The sequence below is a fragment of the Solenopsis invicta genome, chromosome 8 (genome assembly GCF_016802725.1).
Source record: "Solenopsis invicta isolate M01_SB chromosome 8, UNIL_Sinv_3.0, whole genome shotgun sequence".
Lineage (NCBI taxonomy): Eukaryota > Metazoa > Arthropoda > Insecta > Hymenoptera > Formicidae > Solenopsis > Solenopsis invicta.
In genome coordinates this window covers 13005783-13024446 of record NC_052671.1, presented here as the reverse complement: position 1 = coordinate 13024446, position 18664 = coordinate 13005783, and the positions used below count along the sequence as shown (strand labels likewise).

The 18664-nt window shown below is 34.3% G+C and overlaps 1 protein-coding gene across 1 annotated transcript in view; it reads right to left on the bottom strand.

Moving 5' to 3' along the window:
• LOC105200681 (netrin-1) overlaps positions 1 to 18664 on the bottom strand; it is a 309346-nt gene that overhangs the window by 58346 nt on the left and 232336 nt on the right. The window contains 2 exon segments of the mRNA XM_026137706.2: positions 13836 to 13931; positions 15179 to 15328. Coding sequence (XP_025993491.2) covers positions 13836 to 13931; positions 15179 to 15328 — 246 coding nt within the window.

The window sequence follows — 18664 nt, the reverse complement described above, 5'->3', positions numbered from 1 at the left end:
CTCAACGGATTATATCGAGTAGTAAAACTTAACGGACTCGAATAACGTCGTGGCGTATACCTATGATGATGATTAACAGCTAGTTCGTTGCTGATTGTTGACTACATTTCGTAGAAAGTTATTTGCAGATAGCTGTTTTGCAAATGGTGAAATATGTATGAACGTGTTTATGATGAATTATTCGGCTGAATAATTTATCGGTATAATCGCCTCCTTTCGATCTCATCATCGGCTTGCAATTTGCATCGCGGCGCCTTCTTGTCGTGCCAGAGAGATTGCACCCCGACCTGCTATTTATAGTTGCGTAAGAATACGCCGGCGAATTAAAACAGGAGCCGCGTAACAGATCGGCGTTTGACATAAGCCAAATAATTAAGATGAAATTTATCAGGGGTGTAACGCGTAGAAAGACATCTTGCACCTGTCCGCTTCGTAGAAATAGAGCAAAGCTTTCCGCGCGTGTTTATGGTAATCCCGACTGAATAATTTATCAAGATATACGTAATCACTCTTTTATCCCTGCCGCACCGCGCTCGTGATTTGCATCGACAAGTCGCGCGAGTCGCGCGGCTTGTTTAAAACTCGATCGAATAAAGATACATCGGTTTTCCTGCAATTGAAATGATAAATCAACCCTAATAATTTGCTTATCCCCCTGTGATTGCTCCACCTGTGTATTGCTCGATGCCTCCTAGGCCTTTTCCTCCATCACTTCTCCCTTCTCATAGATTCGTTCATTGCACAGACGAAGACATTACGTTTGCGCTCACTAATCACTGGAATAAAATAATTGCACGGCATTCCCGACTTCCGACGTTAGTTGTAATTAACATTGTGACGAAAGAATAACGCGGAAAAAGTACAGTGTGGTACAATAATTCGGAGAGCTTAATAGATGGCTGACTTACCGACGCCACAGTCTAGCTTATAATGTTAGACTGTGGCGTCGATAAGTCAGCCATCTACTAGGCTCTTCGAATCATTGCACCGCACTGTACGAAGCTTTGTGACTCGCTCGACAATCGTGAATCAAAATTTCAAATGGTGAAAGATTTTAATATAATCCTAAACACGATACAGAAATGTCAAATTTAGATTACGCAACTGACAAATATTAAATTATGATTAATAAAGTTGGGTTAATGAAAAAGTAATTAAAATATAATCGTATAGAAATGTACAATTAAAATTCAGCATGTAAATCCGAAAATATTGTAATAAGTAACTCGTATTTTTAACTCAGCGAGAAATTAAAAGCGCGACATAAAGTTCGAATCTAACCGTTAAAAAAAATCATTATCGATTATTATCACAAAGAAATATCGTAGTAAAACGATAATTTCTAGTTTCCATTCTCTATTGTTTCAATAAGTAGAACGAAATAAATCGCGCGAAACATTTACTTCGATGAACGATCGATACGTTAGGTTAATCCCTGGAATTAATTCGTCGTGAAGGTTAAGCGTTGCCAATTGTGAGAAATAATTGAATGCAATGATACTCGACATCATTGTGTCTCGGTAACGCGAAATATTGGAGCAACACGTGGCGAGTCTCACTGCGCGCAGTCGACTTTGCTTATACCGTGTCAAAACAGATACCGAGATGGCACGCTCTCTTCCGCGAAATATTTTATACTTTGAAATACGTAATTGACTAGCGTCAGTCGGACAGATCTTGTATTTTACATTAATTTCAATAACTGAAATGTTATTAAATTTTAACGTTTTGTTTTGTGGACTATTATTGACTTCTTAACTTGATTTTATCAAGTTTTATATTTTCTAATTTGTAATATTTATACTAGTAAGAGTACGATGAATCAGCTCGGCTAATCAGCTCTCTTTTATCAACTTCGATTTCTGAAAAATTCAAGTTTATCGATTTAGTTACTTTCGCCTGATAATTTATGTTTGTCTTAATTTATGGGCGGGTATATTACACTTCCGTGTAAAATCCCATCTTCCAAAAATTCAAAATAATAAATGGTACAGAAGGTGGACATGGATACAGATACTTACCCATGACACATTAAATATATTGATGTTTCTGTCACGTATATAAGCAGTTGAATACGAGAAAATATTTATCTCCGACTCCATCTACAGTGTGAAAGTTGACACATCAATATATTGTGCTTTCGTATACGAAAACGAGCGGCGCGGCGGTCTTTTTATATACCAGTACAATGATCACCAAAACCTTCACTGAACTCTTGTGCGATTTGATAAAATAATTTTTTCAAAAATTGTGTCTTTACCATCAATTAACCACCTTTAGACCACGGCTCAGCAAAAAATGCACATTTCGGCAGAGTTTCAACTAGCGCTATTGCCCTTATCACACCACCTGCACGCAGTCCAAATGTTAATCGTCATTTGGATTGCGCAGGAGGTAGTAAGGTAAGAGGAAAGCTATTGTTGAATTTTTTATTCAGCTCTGCTTTAGACCGTATAATTTTTGTCTGCATCATCTTGTCACTTGTTTCGTCGTGGAGACATTTTACTGTCCATTAAAATAGAATACCTTGTACATATGTATATGTGTGGCGCATTTAAAACAAAGATTTATCAATGATCAATCATCAATAATGAAATGATATAAATCATACGTGATCTATATCATTTCATTGCGTGTACCTAATATTATTGCTTGGTCATACGATATTTTAACGAGATTCAGATTACACAGAAATAATTGTTTCACGTTTCACACTCGGTTTAATACGCTCTCAATTTATTTCTAATCAAAATACGAATTATCCATATCTGAAATGCGATACTTTATCTCTTCCGCTACGCTTATTAAAACTAAAAGATATATGTAACGATCACGCAAATACAAATCTCCAAATGATTTTTTCATCTTCGACCAGTTCTGCTGGAAATCGAGGAACACTTGATTGTCTTATCCATCGATATCGTACGTCAAAGCCAGATCGATTTGCGCGCTTTTCGCGAGACTCCCGAGGCGCGCGCGATGCACACACGCACGCGTGGGTGCAGCGCGATGCGCGTTGCGCCGCGCGAGAATTACGACGCGCGCTCGCGGTTGCGCGGCGCGGCGGAGCATTAACATATAGATGCGATCCGTGACGCGGAATGCGTACGCCGGATATGCGCGCTTACGTTACCGCGCGATAATACGCGAACCGAGGGGAGTGGGCCGCCTCGGACGAGAAACACACGGGGGTAAGGTAGCCGAGGGCTACCAGTTCGTCGTAATTACCGCGCTGCTTATGAATAACGGCGGGGGCGGACACGTGAGATCGCGCGCGGGTCCATCCCCGCGGCGGCGGAAGGCCGCGCGCGAGAGAGAGATCGCGGGGCCCCGGTAACGAGCAGACCGCGTATCCGACCACGATCGCGCCGGTTCGCGGCGGGCCCCGCGATTTGCGGGCCCGCGTGGGTGGATCGCGTCAAGTGGACCTTCACGGCGATACGAGACTCGCCTTATATTGTAATAATATGTAGACGTTAGGCCTGGAACACACCTACGGTCCGCTTCGCCGACTTATAGCATCGCCGGCGAACGTGTTATCTAAGATTTTTTTCTTCTCGACTTGTACACGGTCTTTTTACCCCCCCGACTAGTTTTGTAAAAGTCGGCTCATTAACGTAGCTCGTTCCTCTTGCTCGTTTTCCACGGCTTTTAATATTGAGCAAATAAAGCAGCTTTATGTTGATGTGTCAACTTTCACACTCTAGATGAAGTCAGACATACAATCTGTTAGGTAAGGGCCTAAGCAGAATGGTTGACTTATAATATTAAGACAAGTTTCATGACTTAAAATTTTGTTTTTAGTAACGCACAATAACTGCCTCGTGTCTTAAGTTTTAAACTAAAAAGAGATTCTGTTCGTAACTTGAGACATAAGATAGTTATTGTGCGTTATTAAAGACAAAGACTTAAGTCGTAAAACTTGTCTTAAAATTATAAGTCAATCATTCTACTTAGGCCCTAACAGCGTGGTCGGGTTAATTTATAAAAAAATTTTCCAACATATACAGGATGATTATTAATGACTGTTCTCACTTTTTACCATAGGAGCACGCATTTGTAATTTCTAATATAATATGTTAGAAATACGTATTCGTCGGTAAATTATGCTCCTATGGTAAAACATGAAAACAGTCATTAATAATCACCCTGTATACATTCAACTTGACGAGGACTGCGATGCAATTACCTTAATGATGCGTCCAGTCACCGGCGTCAATAATCGCCCATCTTCGAGGCGTACTTTCAATTAAATTGACGGCGTACTCTAGCAAGGCCCTCCAGATTCAATGAATCTCGCGAGATAACTGCTTTAGTGTACATGTGCGTTTTCCTCAAAGTCTGTGCTTGATGTATGCATACATTTTTGATCGGATTGGCATTGGGCGATTGCGGCTAATCCAATGTAATGATGCTAATTTAATTGAAAATATGCCTCGAAGATGCCAGGCGATTATCGATCTCTAAAATATTCTAACAGTAAATATTTTCTAGAACTAAAAGAAAAAAATCATTAAAAATTATTCTTTATTTATTTACATAAATATTTCAGTTAAGCAATTTTTTTTTACTTTACTGTAAGTAAATAAGTATTAGGATCCATCGAGTAAATAATATTTCTATGTCAAGTAAAATTTTTTTTGTTTTGAGATATTTCTTCTTTCAGTGTAGCAATTTCTTTAATAAGATGTATCAAAGTCTGTGATAAATAAAAAAAAAATGTAACATAGAAATTTGTAACATAGAAAAGAAACGTTTGCAGATATTTAATACATGTTTACAACTTTTTCAGCCTTACAGCAAGTAGAATATGCTCTTAAAGTTTTCCACCTATTTCTGAAACACTTTGTATAATTATTATAATGTTATTTTATTATTCTGCAAGTCAATAAAGTAATTCTCATTACTTTCCAGATATCAAGCAAAAACTTCTTTACGAATATCTTTGCAAGTTTTGATATTTTCTGACATTCTCTTATCTCTCTTTCTACGCTCGCCGACTTTCTACGATAGTACGATAACGTAATATAAGATAGTTATGTAGCAGTACAGATTCCCTGTAGATCGAACTGCGCTAAATTGAGAAGTTAAAGTAGCAGGAATATTGGAAAAATAAAAAGATCAGCCCCACTTTGCCGTCGGGCGAGGTAACGAGAGAAGAAGTGCGCGAGAATGAAACTGGTAATGAAGTCTGAAACCTGCACGCGACGAGAGCGAAGCGTGATCGGCGAAGTTCTCGACTCCTAATGAAATTTCGAAGACGTGAAAATCAAGAATCGGCTTAATCTTGATCGTTCGTTTTTTTTTTTTTTTGAGATACAAACGGATATAAGCGCGAGTCGGCTGATGACCGGTTCGGCCCAGCGTTTTTTAACATTCTGCCGTCCAACGCGATTTAATCTAAAATCGGCTCGTTACACAAGATGCCCCAGATCTACCAGATGATTCCCACCATCGTCAAACAGACTTGTTAAAGCTTCATTTTTCTTTAGCAAAAACTCGATTTGAAACTAGTCTTCTTCACATCTTTCTATTTTCATAAAATCTTGTGGCAATTAAGCCAAAACTTAATTTTTTATCAAAATATAAATCCCACTTAAAAATGTTACAACAATAAACTGAAAAATAGGTCAATTCACGATATTAACTAATTATGACAATTAGAAGCCAATACATCGGCTTTAGACGACGTAAATGAATTGTATTTTTTATTTTGTATTCATATGCAATTATACATTATTTATTACAAAATAAATTGTCGTAACTTCATATAATATTTTTTATTATTATACATCTCACATTTCGGTATAATAATTTTACAATTCTTTTTTATTGCACACGCTATTAAATAGTTATTCTAGAAATATATATAATAATATTTAGTTTGAATACAAAAAAAAAATGTGTACACCCTTCCGAATCGGAAGCCGATATATCGGTTTTGGAGCGGCGCTGTCTTTTTCGTAGATCGATGCAATGACATGGTCAACAAAATTCCAAGTCTAAAACTGTAAAAGTCGTCGAAAAATTTGCCGGTCCTCAGGAGGTTAATCTACGATGCCAAACACCTACGTAACTATCAAAGTTTCTTCATTAAAGTGACCATCATTTTCTCAGTTATCTCTCTCCTTGCGTTATCTGCGTTCGAGACACCCGCTATACAAGAACGTTGACTTGCGGCGACTTATCGCGACGTTATCGAAATGTAGAGTCATGAGATCGTGATTTCGCGAGAGGGGAGGAGGAGAAAGAGAGAAGGAAGGGTATTTCCAGGAGGCCTATTACGGCAGATAATTTACGCGGGCCGTCCCCGCGGCAGTTTCCCCGCAAGAATTTACAGCGACAGTGCCACTCGACGCGACACTCGCCAGGTGTAAATTCGATTACGAATACTACTTGCCTTGCCGCGTCGATATTTCACTCCTGCGCGAGCGGGGTAGGTGACGTCGCCGCGTAATCTACAAGCGAAATTATGCGCGCCGCGTAGGCGGCGAAACTTCTATGCGTCTCGTAAAGAAACCACGAACGTAATAGCAAAAATCAAGCGAACAAAGTCGAACCCGAGCGCGATAATTCCGCCCCAATATGTAGACCAGTTAGCGCGAGAGTTTGGATCACCGAATGTCCCAGGATTGGCGAAAAGTGAGCACCTAACGTCGATCGAAGCATTTTATTAACCTGGATGTAGTATTTACCGTTATTTGTATGCGTAATTATCTAGAAATCTTAGCTTTATGGAGACTATGCTATTAGAATGTATATCTCTATCTTTATTTTACAAGGAATGGTACAAAAGTGTCTTTCAATTTTGACGAACCTTCAATATGTTGTAGTACGGATCAAAATAAGGAACACATATTTTTTTAGACGTGTCCGTTTTCACTTTTAAGGGATGAAATACCCGATTTTGAAGAAAATCGATATTTTTTTTCAAAGCAAATATCGTTGAAAAAATGTTCTAAATGAAAGTTGAATGACTCTTGAAGAGTACTTTATAATAGTAATAAAACAATTTTGTTTAATTAAAAACATTTTTTATTACTGATATAAAGTACTTTTCAAGCCATTCAATTTTTATTTGAAACATTTTTCTCTATCTCTTACAGTTTCAACGATATTCGCTTTGAAAGAAAAATATCGATTTCCTTCAAAAGAGGAGTTTCATCCTTAAAAATGAAAATAAACCCGTATAAAAAGATACGTGTCCCTTATTTTAATCTGTACTACTTACGACGTAATAAAAGCTCAAAATTGAAGGACAACACTTCCGTATTTTTCCTTGACGAAAGTAATGTTAACTTTGTCACATTATCTAAGTTAATAGAACGAGTATGAAGTATTATTCTTCGCGAGACCTCAGTTACCATTTATCCTAATAAGAAAATGTGTTTTAAATGATAACAACGGATTGCAAATCAAAAAATAGTGCAGTATAAAAATGTTTTCAAAATTATAAGTCCAAAAGCTTACGAGGAGTTTACGAGTCACTATAATATAACTTATACATTCATTCTAAATTTTTCAATTCTGATCTTTATTTATATATTGATTCAAATCAAAAGAGGGACATTTTTTGTCAAATTAAATTATTCGAAAAATTCTTATTTTTAAGAGATAACGATTTAAAAATAAATATTTAAATATTTTGTTCTCTTATATTTTAAATTGTTTTGCTCAATAGCGACATAAGCTTAAAATTAGATAAAATGATACATAATTTTATCTTTTATCTAGATAGATTTAAAATTAAATTATTTTTATTTTATCTAAGATACGTTCAATTTGTGTTATCTGTATCCAAATAATTTATTTAAGCTTAACACGGTTTGCAATAAAGTGTTGAGAATGAAGAACATTTACGAATTATGTGATGAATATCTCTTTTAACATCTTAATCTTCGAACTTAGAGCTTATGCAATATCAATACTGAAAAATGTTGCTTGCCTTCACGATAAAGAGACAAATTGTCGCCTATAAATTCTTAATTGTATCAAACGCTCTTATCTTCAATTCAAAGATCATAAAGCAAAGATTGTTTAAACAAGAATCATTTTCTCGGCGATCGCAATATCTGATAATTAGTATCATACCGTCCGCGGGGTGTATTTGGCTCCGGGTGCAAACTCGAGATCGCGCCTCTTCGCGCGTCAATATTTCACTCGCGTTCAAAATGCAGGGAGCGTCGAGGCGTAATCTGCGCTCTGCATATGGAGCACGCGTGGGTAGAAACGCGTGCATTCGATGCAACGAGAGAGCTTGAGAGGGACGACAACTACAAGAGCCTCTCGCTTTTCATGCCGCCAGTTTTCAACCTGGAAAAATCGCTCGATCCGCCATGAACGCGAGACGCATTGTCACTACAGTTTTACAAGTATAAAATCAACATCTTATCTGATTATTGTAACAGCGTTGTCGAGTGAAAGCCTGTTTACTCTGATTTCTATCGCACTGTATACAAATGGACTCTACGTCATTGAATTCTATATAATCGTGACATTGAGGTGCTAAAATCTTTCCGAACGACAAATTTAATACGATTATAAGATATAAAAAAAAAAAAATTATAAGGGATATTTAAAGAAGATGAAAATAATCTACATACAAATGTTTATCAATAAATTTTTTTAACTCTGATCTGAAAATAATCCAGAATAGTTAAATCAGGAAAACTAATTATATCCAAAATTTTTCATATTTTGGTCAAGGAATGTATTATTTCGAACTCTACATTTTTATCTAAGAGCTACAATCAGTGACATAAGAAACTAATTTGAATGCAAATTAAACCAGTTTTAAACGTAGGTAGAAACCATTTTTTTTTTAATATAAGATCGAAAGATACTCTCTGTAACGTCTTTAAGACAGTGTCAGATGGGGAGGACACTAAATTAGGAGATTAAGCTATCTCGTTAAAGTTCCAGAACAGTAACTACGTTAGTGTACGTCGACGGCATCTAGGGTTTAAGCTAGTATTTAATTTTTCCTTCTCCTTAAATATACGTATCTTTAATACTGATACTTTTTAAACATTCATTCCGAGCAACTCCTCATAATATATTAAAATAGAATTTAAAGCTTATAATAAATTTTTAGTTTTATCAGGTACTGTGTAATTTTTAAATAAGACATCTAAATATATATATTTTTATGCACACTAGAATTAAAAAAAATAGATTAAAATGTAAATGTTTTTTTTATAAGTAAAGTAAGTTTACAAGTTTACAATGCAAAACTAAGTTGTTTGGATAGAAATTAGATATATAAGATAAGGTTGCCGAAATTGCACTAGTTTTCGTATAAAGGTTTATAATTCAAAAATTTTTAATTTGAAAAATATTTTTAAGTTTTTATATCATAACAAAGTATAATTTCCTTTTCTTTTATATATATATATTTATTCATAATTGTTTGCCTCATTATAATTCTTTTAAATAAGGAATATTAATAAATACATTAGAAGACACTTATGTTCAAAAATTTGTGCCCCCGTCTATAATCAATTCCAAATAATTTTTTATCTCCACTTGTAATAGTTCTACTAGTTCTTAAATTAGTTACAAAATAACTATATCATGATTTTTCTATGAACGTAAATAACAAAAATACTATAGTGTTGAACATCCAGAATGTAATAGAGCAACTCATGATATAGATCTTAAATATAGATCTTAAATCCCATAAAAACTGTATAAGTACATCAGTCGAATTTTTAAGGGAGTTTCGCCAATCTTCTGTTATTGTTTAGAAGCTTGAGTAAAGTATATTTTATACGCATCGATATAAAAATTCGTGAGTTCCGTATTGCTTTCTCTGTTCGATTTCAATATTTGAGAAAATATCGCGAGTCTTGGGAACCAAATTTATCGAGATTGATCGACATCTGAAGCAAAGGATTCGCTCACTTGTTCGAGCGATTAAGAACAGCTCGCCGCTGAAAATCGTGCATCGTCTACGCGAGTGAAAATGCCGTAGTAAACGGACGGGCCGCAAGCAAGGGTAGTTTTAATTAAGCCATTAGGGGTGGTTGAGAGGCTGCGACCGAGCGGCTAGACGTTGCCAACCCTCTTTCTCCCTCTTGCTCACTCTGTCGGCTTAAATTAATATAGCGGTCCGCATTCCGTTCTACCACGTGGCGACGAAGCTCGTATCCAGATCGACTTCCTTCCACCCTGATCTCTGTTAAATTTGCGGAAATAATAACGCGAGCACGCGCAGACTCAGTCTCGATCGTAAGTCTACTCGGATGCGGTGCGTGTCGAAAGTTCAGCAGTTTGTCATTACAAACTCAAATTTCGAAGACAAATTCTAAATCTTTTTGCTGACGATTTCTCGCGAAGATATTACTATAAAGTTACGAAATAGAAGCTCTATCTTCTCTTCAACATATCGACATGTAACTTCGATATTGATGCTACTCGTAAAGTCAAAAACTTTCGAGTAAGAGCTTTATTTTTTATTTCGATAAGAATTTTTCACTTTACTTTGGACATGTTTCTAATAATACTGAATAAAATATCGTAGAATTTTGTATAATATATTTGCTTTTCAGTTTTTTTCGAAAAGTAATGTTTAATTCTTAAAGTCATGAAAATGATACAGATATGAAATACTAATGCAACGAGAACGTGGATTGCATTTGAAGAGTATCATTAGCAACCTATTTTAAAATATAACAAATACTCACTGTTTAGTTGTTTCTATTTTGTTTATAATAACTCTCAATTACAAAGTGCAAATTTCTCATAGTTGCACTTACCTTGAAAAGTGCATGTAAATTAATTTTAGAATATTTTGATATCGTAACATATATTTTCATTGTTTTGTAACAAAACGAATTTTACGTATATCTGTCTACGAGTAAATTGAAATAAACAAATTCTTATCTAAGCGAAAGAGACTGAACCAATAAGAACGACTTTTTCATTTTTTAGATTTCTTCTTGACTATGCAATTAAAGTGGCATAGATGAGATTTCCTGGATGCCAAAATTTCGAATTGTGCTGTCATAAATCAGGATCGGTGTTACAAATTGATAGTAAGGTACTAAAACATCGGATATTGGACAGACACAGTAATTTTGAAAATTATTCTGTCTGTCCGAAGAAAATTACCTTTTAAAAATCTTAGAGACTCACTCATATTATCATACTTTAACATGTACTACACTGTCTTTTTATATCCAAATATTGTTCTGGCAATATTATTACTATCTCTACGTACGATAACTTTAAATTTGCATTTGAATTTTGTTCCAACGTTCATTACTTGTGATAATTATTTCAATCAGCACACTGAGAATGACTGCATTTAAAATCAAAACGTTTCGATTTCATAACTTCATTTTATCAATTTGTAATTTTTCTAATTTTTAATATATATACTAGAGAGAAAGTGCGATGTATATTAGCTCGGCTAATCTCGGCTATTTCTTATTATTTTGAAAATAAACTTAAGTTTATCGGAATTACTTTTTGCCTGATAATTTATGTTTATTTCAACTTGTGGGTGAGTAAAATACAATCTCTGTAAATTCCCACCTTCCAAAAATAAGAAGTTGAGATATTTAATAGCAGAACATACTTAAAGTTATTTATAATTTAATAATATAATTATGATAGATGTTATATGAGAAAGATATCGTACCAAGCTACCTTTAAAATACCATTATTCGTGTATTTTCAAATACGAGAAATTTATTATCCAACTCCATCTAGTGTGTGAAAGTTGACATAATAGGATTCATTTACAAGATGTAAACATAACAGTACATACATATACCTATTACAATCTTTCTATGTGGTTATCTACTCAACTATTTGTTTTTAGCGAGACGTTTTATTTAAAGTAAAAATATCCCTAAAATTTTAACTTTTAACTTTTATTTTTTATAAATAAATCAGTCTTTTTTAGGTAAACGTACAGATTAAAATAAAGTATATTAAATAGTTTTCAATTTAGAAAATATTTAATTTCATTAAATATAAATATATAATTAAAATTTTCAAAATTAAATTTTATTTAATAATACTCTGCAGTTTTTTCAACTGATAGAGAGTATCTAAAAAATAAATGCAATACACTCTCTTCTTCACAGCATTTCTTATTCACTTATATCTCATACATGTGCGGTTGACCGCCAACTACTAATTACATTGTAATTGATAATAGAGGTGAGAGAAAAATTGATATTATTATAACATATGCTGTTATTATAGCATACATTGTTTATGACGTATATATATATATATATATAATATGTATTATATCTAGGTATAATATATATTGTTATGTCAATTTTCACACTCTAAATCAAGTCAGACATAAATAATTGTTATATTTAAAAAAATATACAAAGTATTTTATTATAATTGACAGAAACAATTACATTTATTATTATTGTATCACACTAGGGAATAAAATGTAACATATGAATAACACAATATAAACGTAAATAAATTTTTGGGTGGAATTTCATATGAAGTAAAATAATTATTTTTAAAATATTTTATTTAAAAATATGCAAAATACTTTTTTAAAATAAGGTAGTTATTTATATAAATATTTGTTTTATATTATTGACGTGGATGAATAGAGGTAATATTATTGGAAAACTTTTGTACAGAACGTTTTCTGATATCTTGAATGGTTTTGGTGATATAACAAAAAAAACCTGAAAACTGCTTCACATTAAGAATGATTTTGTGTCTGTGTGTGTGTGTGTGTGTGTGTGTGTGTGTGTGTGTGTGTACACACACAAAATTTTATTAAAGTTAGAATTTGACACTTCACAAAATTCCTTTGTCAGAATAGGACAAGGACATTTAGTGTTGAATACGTGACATTAGAATGCCGACCTACGTTAACATTGCTTGCCTCTCGAGACACGAGATGTTATTACTTCTTCCTTGCTCACCCATTCATCTTATATTCTTACGTTCCGTCGTTCGCCAGTGATTTTTATATCGCCCAGTGTGTCACTAGACGTGGCATCATAGTATAATGCTCGGAATGCCAAGTAGTTGGAAGCATATTTAAACGTAAACATAGTCGCGTGTGGAAGTGCGTATACACTGAACAAACTTGTCACGAACCAAAACGATTTATTGCGATTAAAGTTGCGATTAAAGGGATATGTGTGTAAAAGATATACATATACATAATAGTTGGAAATTTTAATACTTGTACACAGAAAGAACAATTTTATTGAAATACAGATCTGAAAATAATTTAGTAAGATTTCACAATAATAAATTGCAAATTAATTGATATTCCTTAGTTTTAGTTTTCAGACAGACCTGATTGAAATATTACTTTGTGCTCAAAAAATGTCACTGCATTAAGTTGCTCCATTTTTTATTTGTTCACTGATTGGTGCAGTGGTTCTATATTCTTCTAAATTATCACAGTTACAATAATTAATGCATCCTTCGGAAAAGCGCATCTTAAAATTTATTATTTAAAGAGAAAGATAATCAAGAAAGATTTCGCAAAACGCGAAAATTTCTCTGAAGGAATATTTTTTACAGCTTCCACTTTGCAAGATACTATTAATTAATTACTAATTACAATTAAGTGAATAATTTAATTCTATCCACTTGAAAAGGCCACGTGATACGGCCAATAGCTGCACTCCACTTCACAAAGCCACATGTAATTGAATCCGTAGAAGGTATGCAACGAATACGCGAAATCTAGCCGAAGGCAGCGAAGGCACGGTGCCAACTCGAGCGAAAACGCATGAACAAAATGAACGTCTGAAGATTCGCGTACGCTGTTCGTTGTTCATTTGCTCAGTGTATAACGCACCTCCTGAGTTTACTTTGCACTTACTTACCAGCTCGTCCATCGTATCCACGCTCGTCGTCGTCGTCCTCATGCTCGCCGCTCTCCTCGCCAGCCGTGCCCTGCGTCTGCACGACCCTGGGTATCTCTGCAGAAATACGCGAGATAAATGATAGGAACGAGCCTGAATGGGAAGGCTGAGTTAATCCCGCAGGTGTTCGTGCCAAGAACTTCGCGGCCGGATCGATAATTGTTACTCTCTCTTGCGCAGAAATTACGAAAAGTATTTACTCTTCCCGGAACCATGTAAATTATTAACAAACAGATTAAGGGAAGATCCTCTAATGGAGGATCCTCTTGAGCACATTTTAAAAACGCTCGTTACTTTATATCCGTGATATTTTTAATTGGAGGCAAGACCACGGAATCCGAGTGCTTCGCTCGCAGCGCAAACAACCGCGGTATTATTTTAATTCGTCTTATATTTATCGCGTGAGGCTTTTACGCGTGATGAAATTCCCAAGCGCCGTGTCTTCGAGGTACTCAGAGGCGGGCAACGATGTAATCTTTCGTGACACGAACACAGGTTCTTGATTGAAACTCGATTTGAAACTAAAAGCCGTCCGCGGCGGCGGAAGCGGAGGGTGGGCCCCGATCCGATGGTCGCACACACGTTTTCGCAAATTTCGCCTAATTGGACAAGCGCGAGGAGATCCGGCGTCGAGATCGTCGCGTGTTCCTCCCGATCGATCGATCGATCATTCTCGAGGGCAGTACGGGTGTGGTCGAGCGGCTCCGGTGTCTCCTTTTTTTTATTTTCCCCGACCTTCTTGCCACCCTGGTAGCGAGCTGAAAGATCGAACGTGAAGTGAAATCGGCTTGGCGAGAGACTTTTTGCACTCTCTTGCCGGTCAAACAACGTTGCGCGTTTTTGTAGCGCGGAGTGCACGCGAATATACCGATAACGATAAATCGCGTCGACGTCTGAAGACTTGCGATACTTTTCTCTTGCATTTTTTTTTTTTTTTTAGTCGTCCCCCGTAGTTCGCGCTCCCAGTAAGTTTCTGAAATATTGCGATAGAATCCAGACGGTTTCCAGAAATGTAAGAAATTCGCACAAAATCCGCTTCCTACGACGATCTATCGTTTCTCAAAATTTGTCTGAATTCATTACAACATTATCTTACGGAAAGATGCATTTCTCTTATTATCTCTGCAGTCGGAATCTTCGTCTTCCCCGTTGTGCCGGCGTGCCTGGCGTAGCTCGTACAAAACGAGCTCGGTTGCTCGAGGGGGGTGACGAGCGCCGGCGGAAACGAAATCGAAATAAAAGGTGAACGCGGCAATGAAACCGGGTATCAAGCACGGTGAACGCACGCGTGGGCGTGTACTTACTGATGCAAGGCGCAATATGCGATCTGCTCTGTTGGTAGCCTCTGGCGCATCTGTTGCAAGTAATACCGGTTACGCCGTCTTTGCAGGGACACTGGCCGCTGCTCTGGTTACAGGTCTTTCCAGAAGCTCCGATAGGATGACAGTCACACGCTGTAAATGCAACAAACAGGCGTTAGTTAACGGAACCAAGCGTAACTTTGTTGAAATGGATTTGTGAGAAAATTGAAAATGGACGCAGGGGAGAATTGCAAAATTCTCACCGAAAAACTTTGTGCCATTTTGCAAAATTTAGAAGCGATTATCGGATACCTTATATATACAATAATAATGTAAACTATTCTACAGTAAACCTTTTATGAAAATATAAAAAGTCAAAATATAAAATTGTACGATTATATTATTGTCAGTCACATAAGTTAATAAAAAATTAACATCAGGTGTCCGACATTTCAATATCTTATCACCAATTTATGCAATCAATACCGATCCTGATTTATGATAGCACAATTCGTAATTTGGGTATCCAAACTCACCCATCCTACTTTAGTTGCAAGATCAGAAAGAAAAATAAAAAAATTCAAGTTTATCGGTTCAGTTTTTTTTTGCTTGATAATAATTTACGTTTATTTCAATTTATTAGTGAACAAATACACGCTGTGTAAAATTCTTTCTAAAAATTTATTTATATTATATTATCTATGTTTGTGTTACATTTATCCCTATATTATATTTTATATATTTTTTAGAGATTCTATCAGCCAAAAATATTTGAAGATTAGTATTGAAGAGAATTTTATACATTGAGAATTTTAATAAAATTAAATAATTTTTAAATTGACAATTTTATAAATATGTAAGATATTTTATTTTAATCTATACATTTTATTTAAAAAGCTATCAATCTGTATAAAGAAAATAAAAGTTGAAATCTCAGGGATATTTCTATCTGTAATAGAAAAAAACCTCCCTATATCTTAGTATAAACGAACAGTTAAGGAGATAGTCGCATAGAAAAATTATAAGAGGTTACCCTGTTTAGATATATTAGATACAGTTATGTCAACTTTCACATACTAGATGAAGTTGGACAATAATTTCTCGTATTCGAAAATATATGAATGTTATTTAAAGAGTAATTTTGTACAATTTCTTTATTCATGGCACTTACGCGATACCCCAACATAGCATAAAATTGAAATTTTTGGAAGGTGGGCTTTTACCTGAGAGTATAATCTGGCCACGCACAATTTGAAGCAAACATAAATTTAGGTGAAATTTAACAGATAAATTCGAGTTCTTCATTTTTTTTTTTTTTTTATTTCTTTCTTAATCATGCAACGAAAGTAATAGAATCTAGTCTATATATACTTGATAGTCTATATATAAAAAACAATATTTCTTCTATATTTCACATAAACTTAAATTATGAAAAAAATAGAAAAATTATTTCATAATTTATATTATAATTGTTTTGTTATTTAGAATAATGCAAATTAACCGAGTTAATTTTTTATTGAAATAACTTTTAATGTGAGTCAATTAATTATAAATAACATCAACTTTAACTCAATTTAGTTAAAAAAATTTATTAATTTATCACGATACTATCATGTCTTAAATATCATTATTGGTATACTTTTGAATACGAGAAATTATTGTCCAACTCCATCGAGCGTGTGAAAGTTGACATAACTGTATATATCTATACAAGGTGACCTATTATAATCTTTCTACGCGATTATCTCCTTAACTGTTTGTTTATAGGAAAACATTTTCTCTAACTGGAGATATCCCTAAGATTTTAATCTTTATTTTCTTTAAATAGATCGTTAGCTTTTTTTAATTAAGCGTATAAATTAAAATGAGATATCTTATATACTTATAGAGTTTTCAATATAAAAATTATTTAATTCATATAAATGGTATGACTAATTAATTAATGGAGAAAATGTCACGTCAAAGCATAACTAGAGATCGGATGAATGAGAACTTTAATCAAGTTGGCCGTGTCAGATCCGCTCGCGTCAATCCGCTCGCATTAGTGCATAGTGTTCGAATTTACTGTCGACTGCATATCTTGTTATGCCGTTCCGTGCCTTAGAGATATGCTCATTCTATTAAGAAACAACGTAGATAGGCGACCCGGAAAATGATGGAGATAGCCAAACAGGCGTGACGATCCGCTACCTGAAATTAAGATAAAACGCCGACTTTACATGGCGCCTATAAAAGGACCTTGGCCATTGACTGCAACTCGATAAACGGAAGATCTTGAGCGGGATAAAAGCGGTTCATTCCCACGAGCGAGACACGAGGAGTATACTAATGCAGCGGAAGTGCACGCGATTATCAGCAAATTGAAAATAAGCGAAATTTTTGGACGACCTTAATTATAGGAATTAAAAAACTGATTTTTCGAATTTAATCATTTAAGATCAAATCGCCAAAACATATTATCATAATTATGTTCAACTCGTTTGTGCTTGTATCTCATTTAATTGAAAATTTTATCATTTTATCAGACGATAAGTATCGAGAAATGTGAATAATTGAGAAATATCTTGCGTAAAATATATAATTAATAAAATCAGACGTACAGTGTGTCCCATTTTTATCAAATTAAATTAAATTTTTGCTTAAAATTCTGTCTTAATTAATTTAAAATTTTTTCTATAGAAAAAGTATCAAGAAAAATCAATAAATTTTATAATTATAAATAAAAATAAAAGATTTTCATAAACTAAATTTCAGTGATGCAGATAGACGGTGGAATTATTCTTTTATCAGATTTAAACAAATTTGTGCACAGAATTTTAATTTGCGAGTTGATTACAAAAATATTATACATGAAAAAGTTGCAAAGGATGATGACACGCATTGAAATTTCCTCTGTGAGAGAAATTAATTTTAACATATATTAAAAATTTCATTAAAAATAAATTTGATAGTAGGACAGATTGCACGTATGTGATGTGTATTATACACACTGCAAAAAAACTTTCTCAAAATTACCCACTATAATAGATGTAAAATTTCACGCGTTCTGTAAATTTGCAGCATAAAAGAATAAAATTAATTTTGTAATTTGTAATTAAGCAGATTGCAGAAGTAAATTTACACTATGTATGGAAAATTATAGAAATGACGTAACAATGCGTCTTGCAGTTTATTATTATAATTCAAATAATGATTATTATTATACTTTTTAAATAAGAGAATGACTACTGTGCCTGCAGTGAAACTAAGCAGAGTTTTGACGCACGGTGAATGCTGATCGCATTACACAGCGATTGTATGGGATATTGTTATATTATGTAAAAAAGTTTGAATAATACATATAATATTTAAAATATTCTGTCATATACGTTTTCCATATAAAATGAGATATATTTACTCGATAAAAGCAAATCTAGATATATTTTGTGGAACTACATAAATTCTATAAAATTACATGACTTTTTTTATATTTACGAGACTATTGGTGTA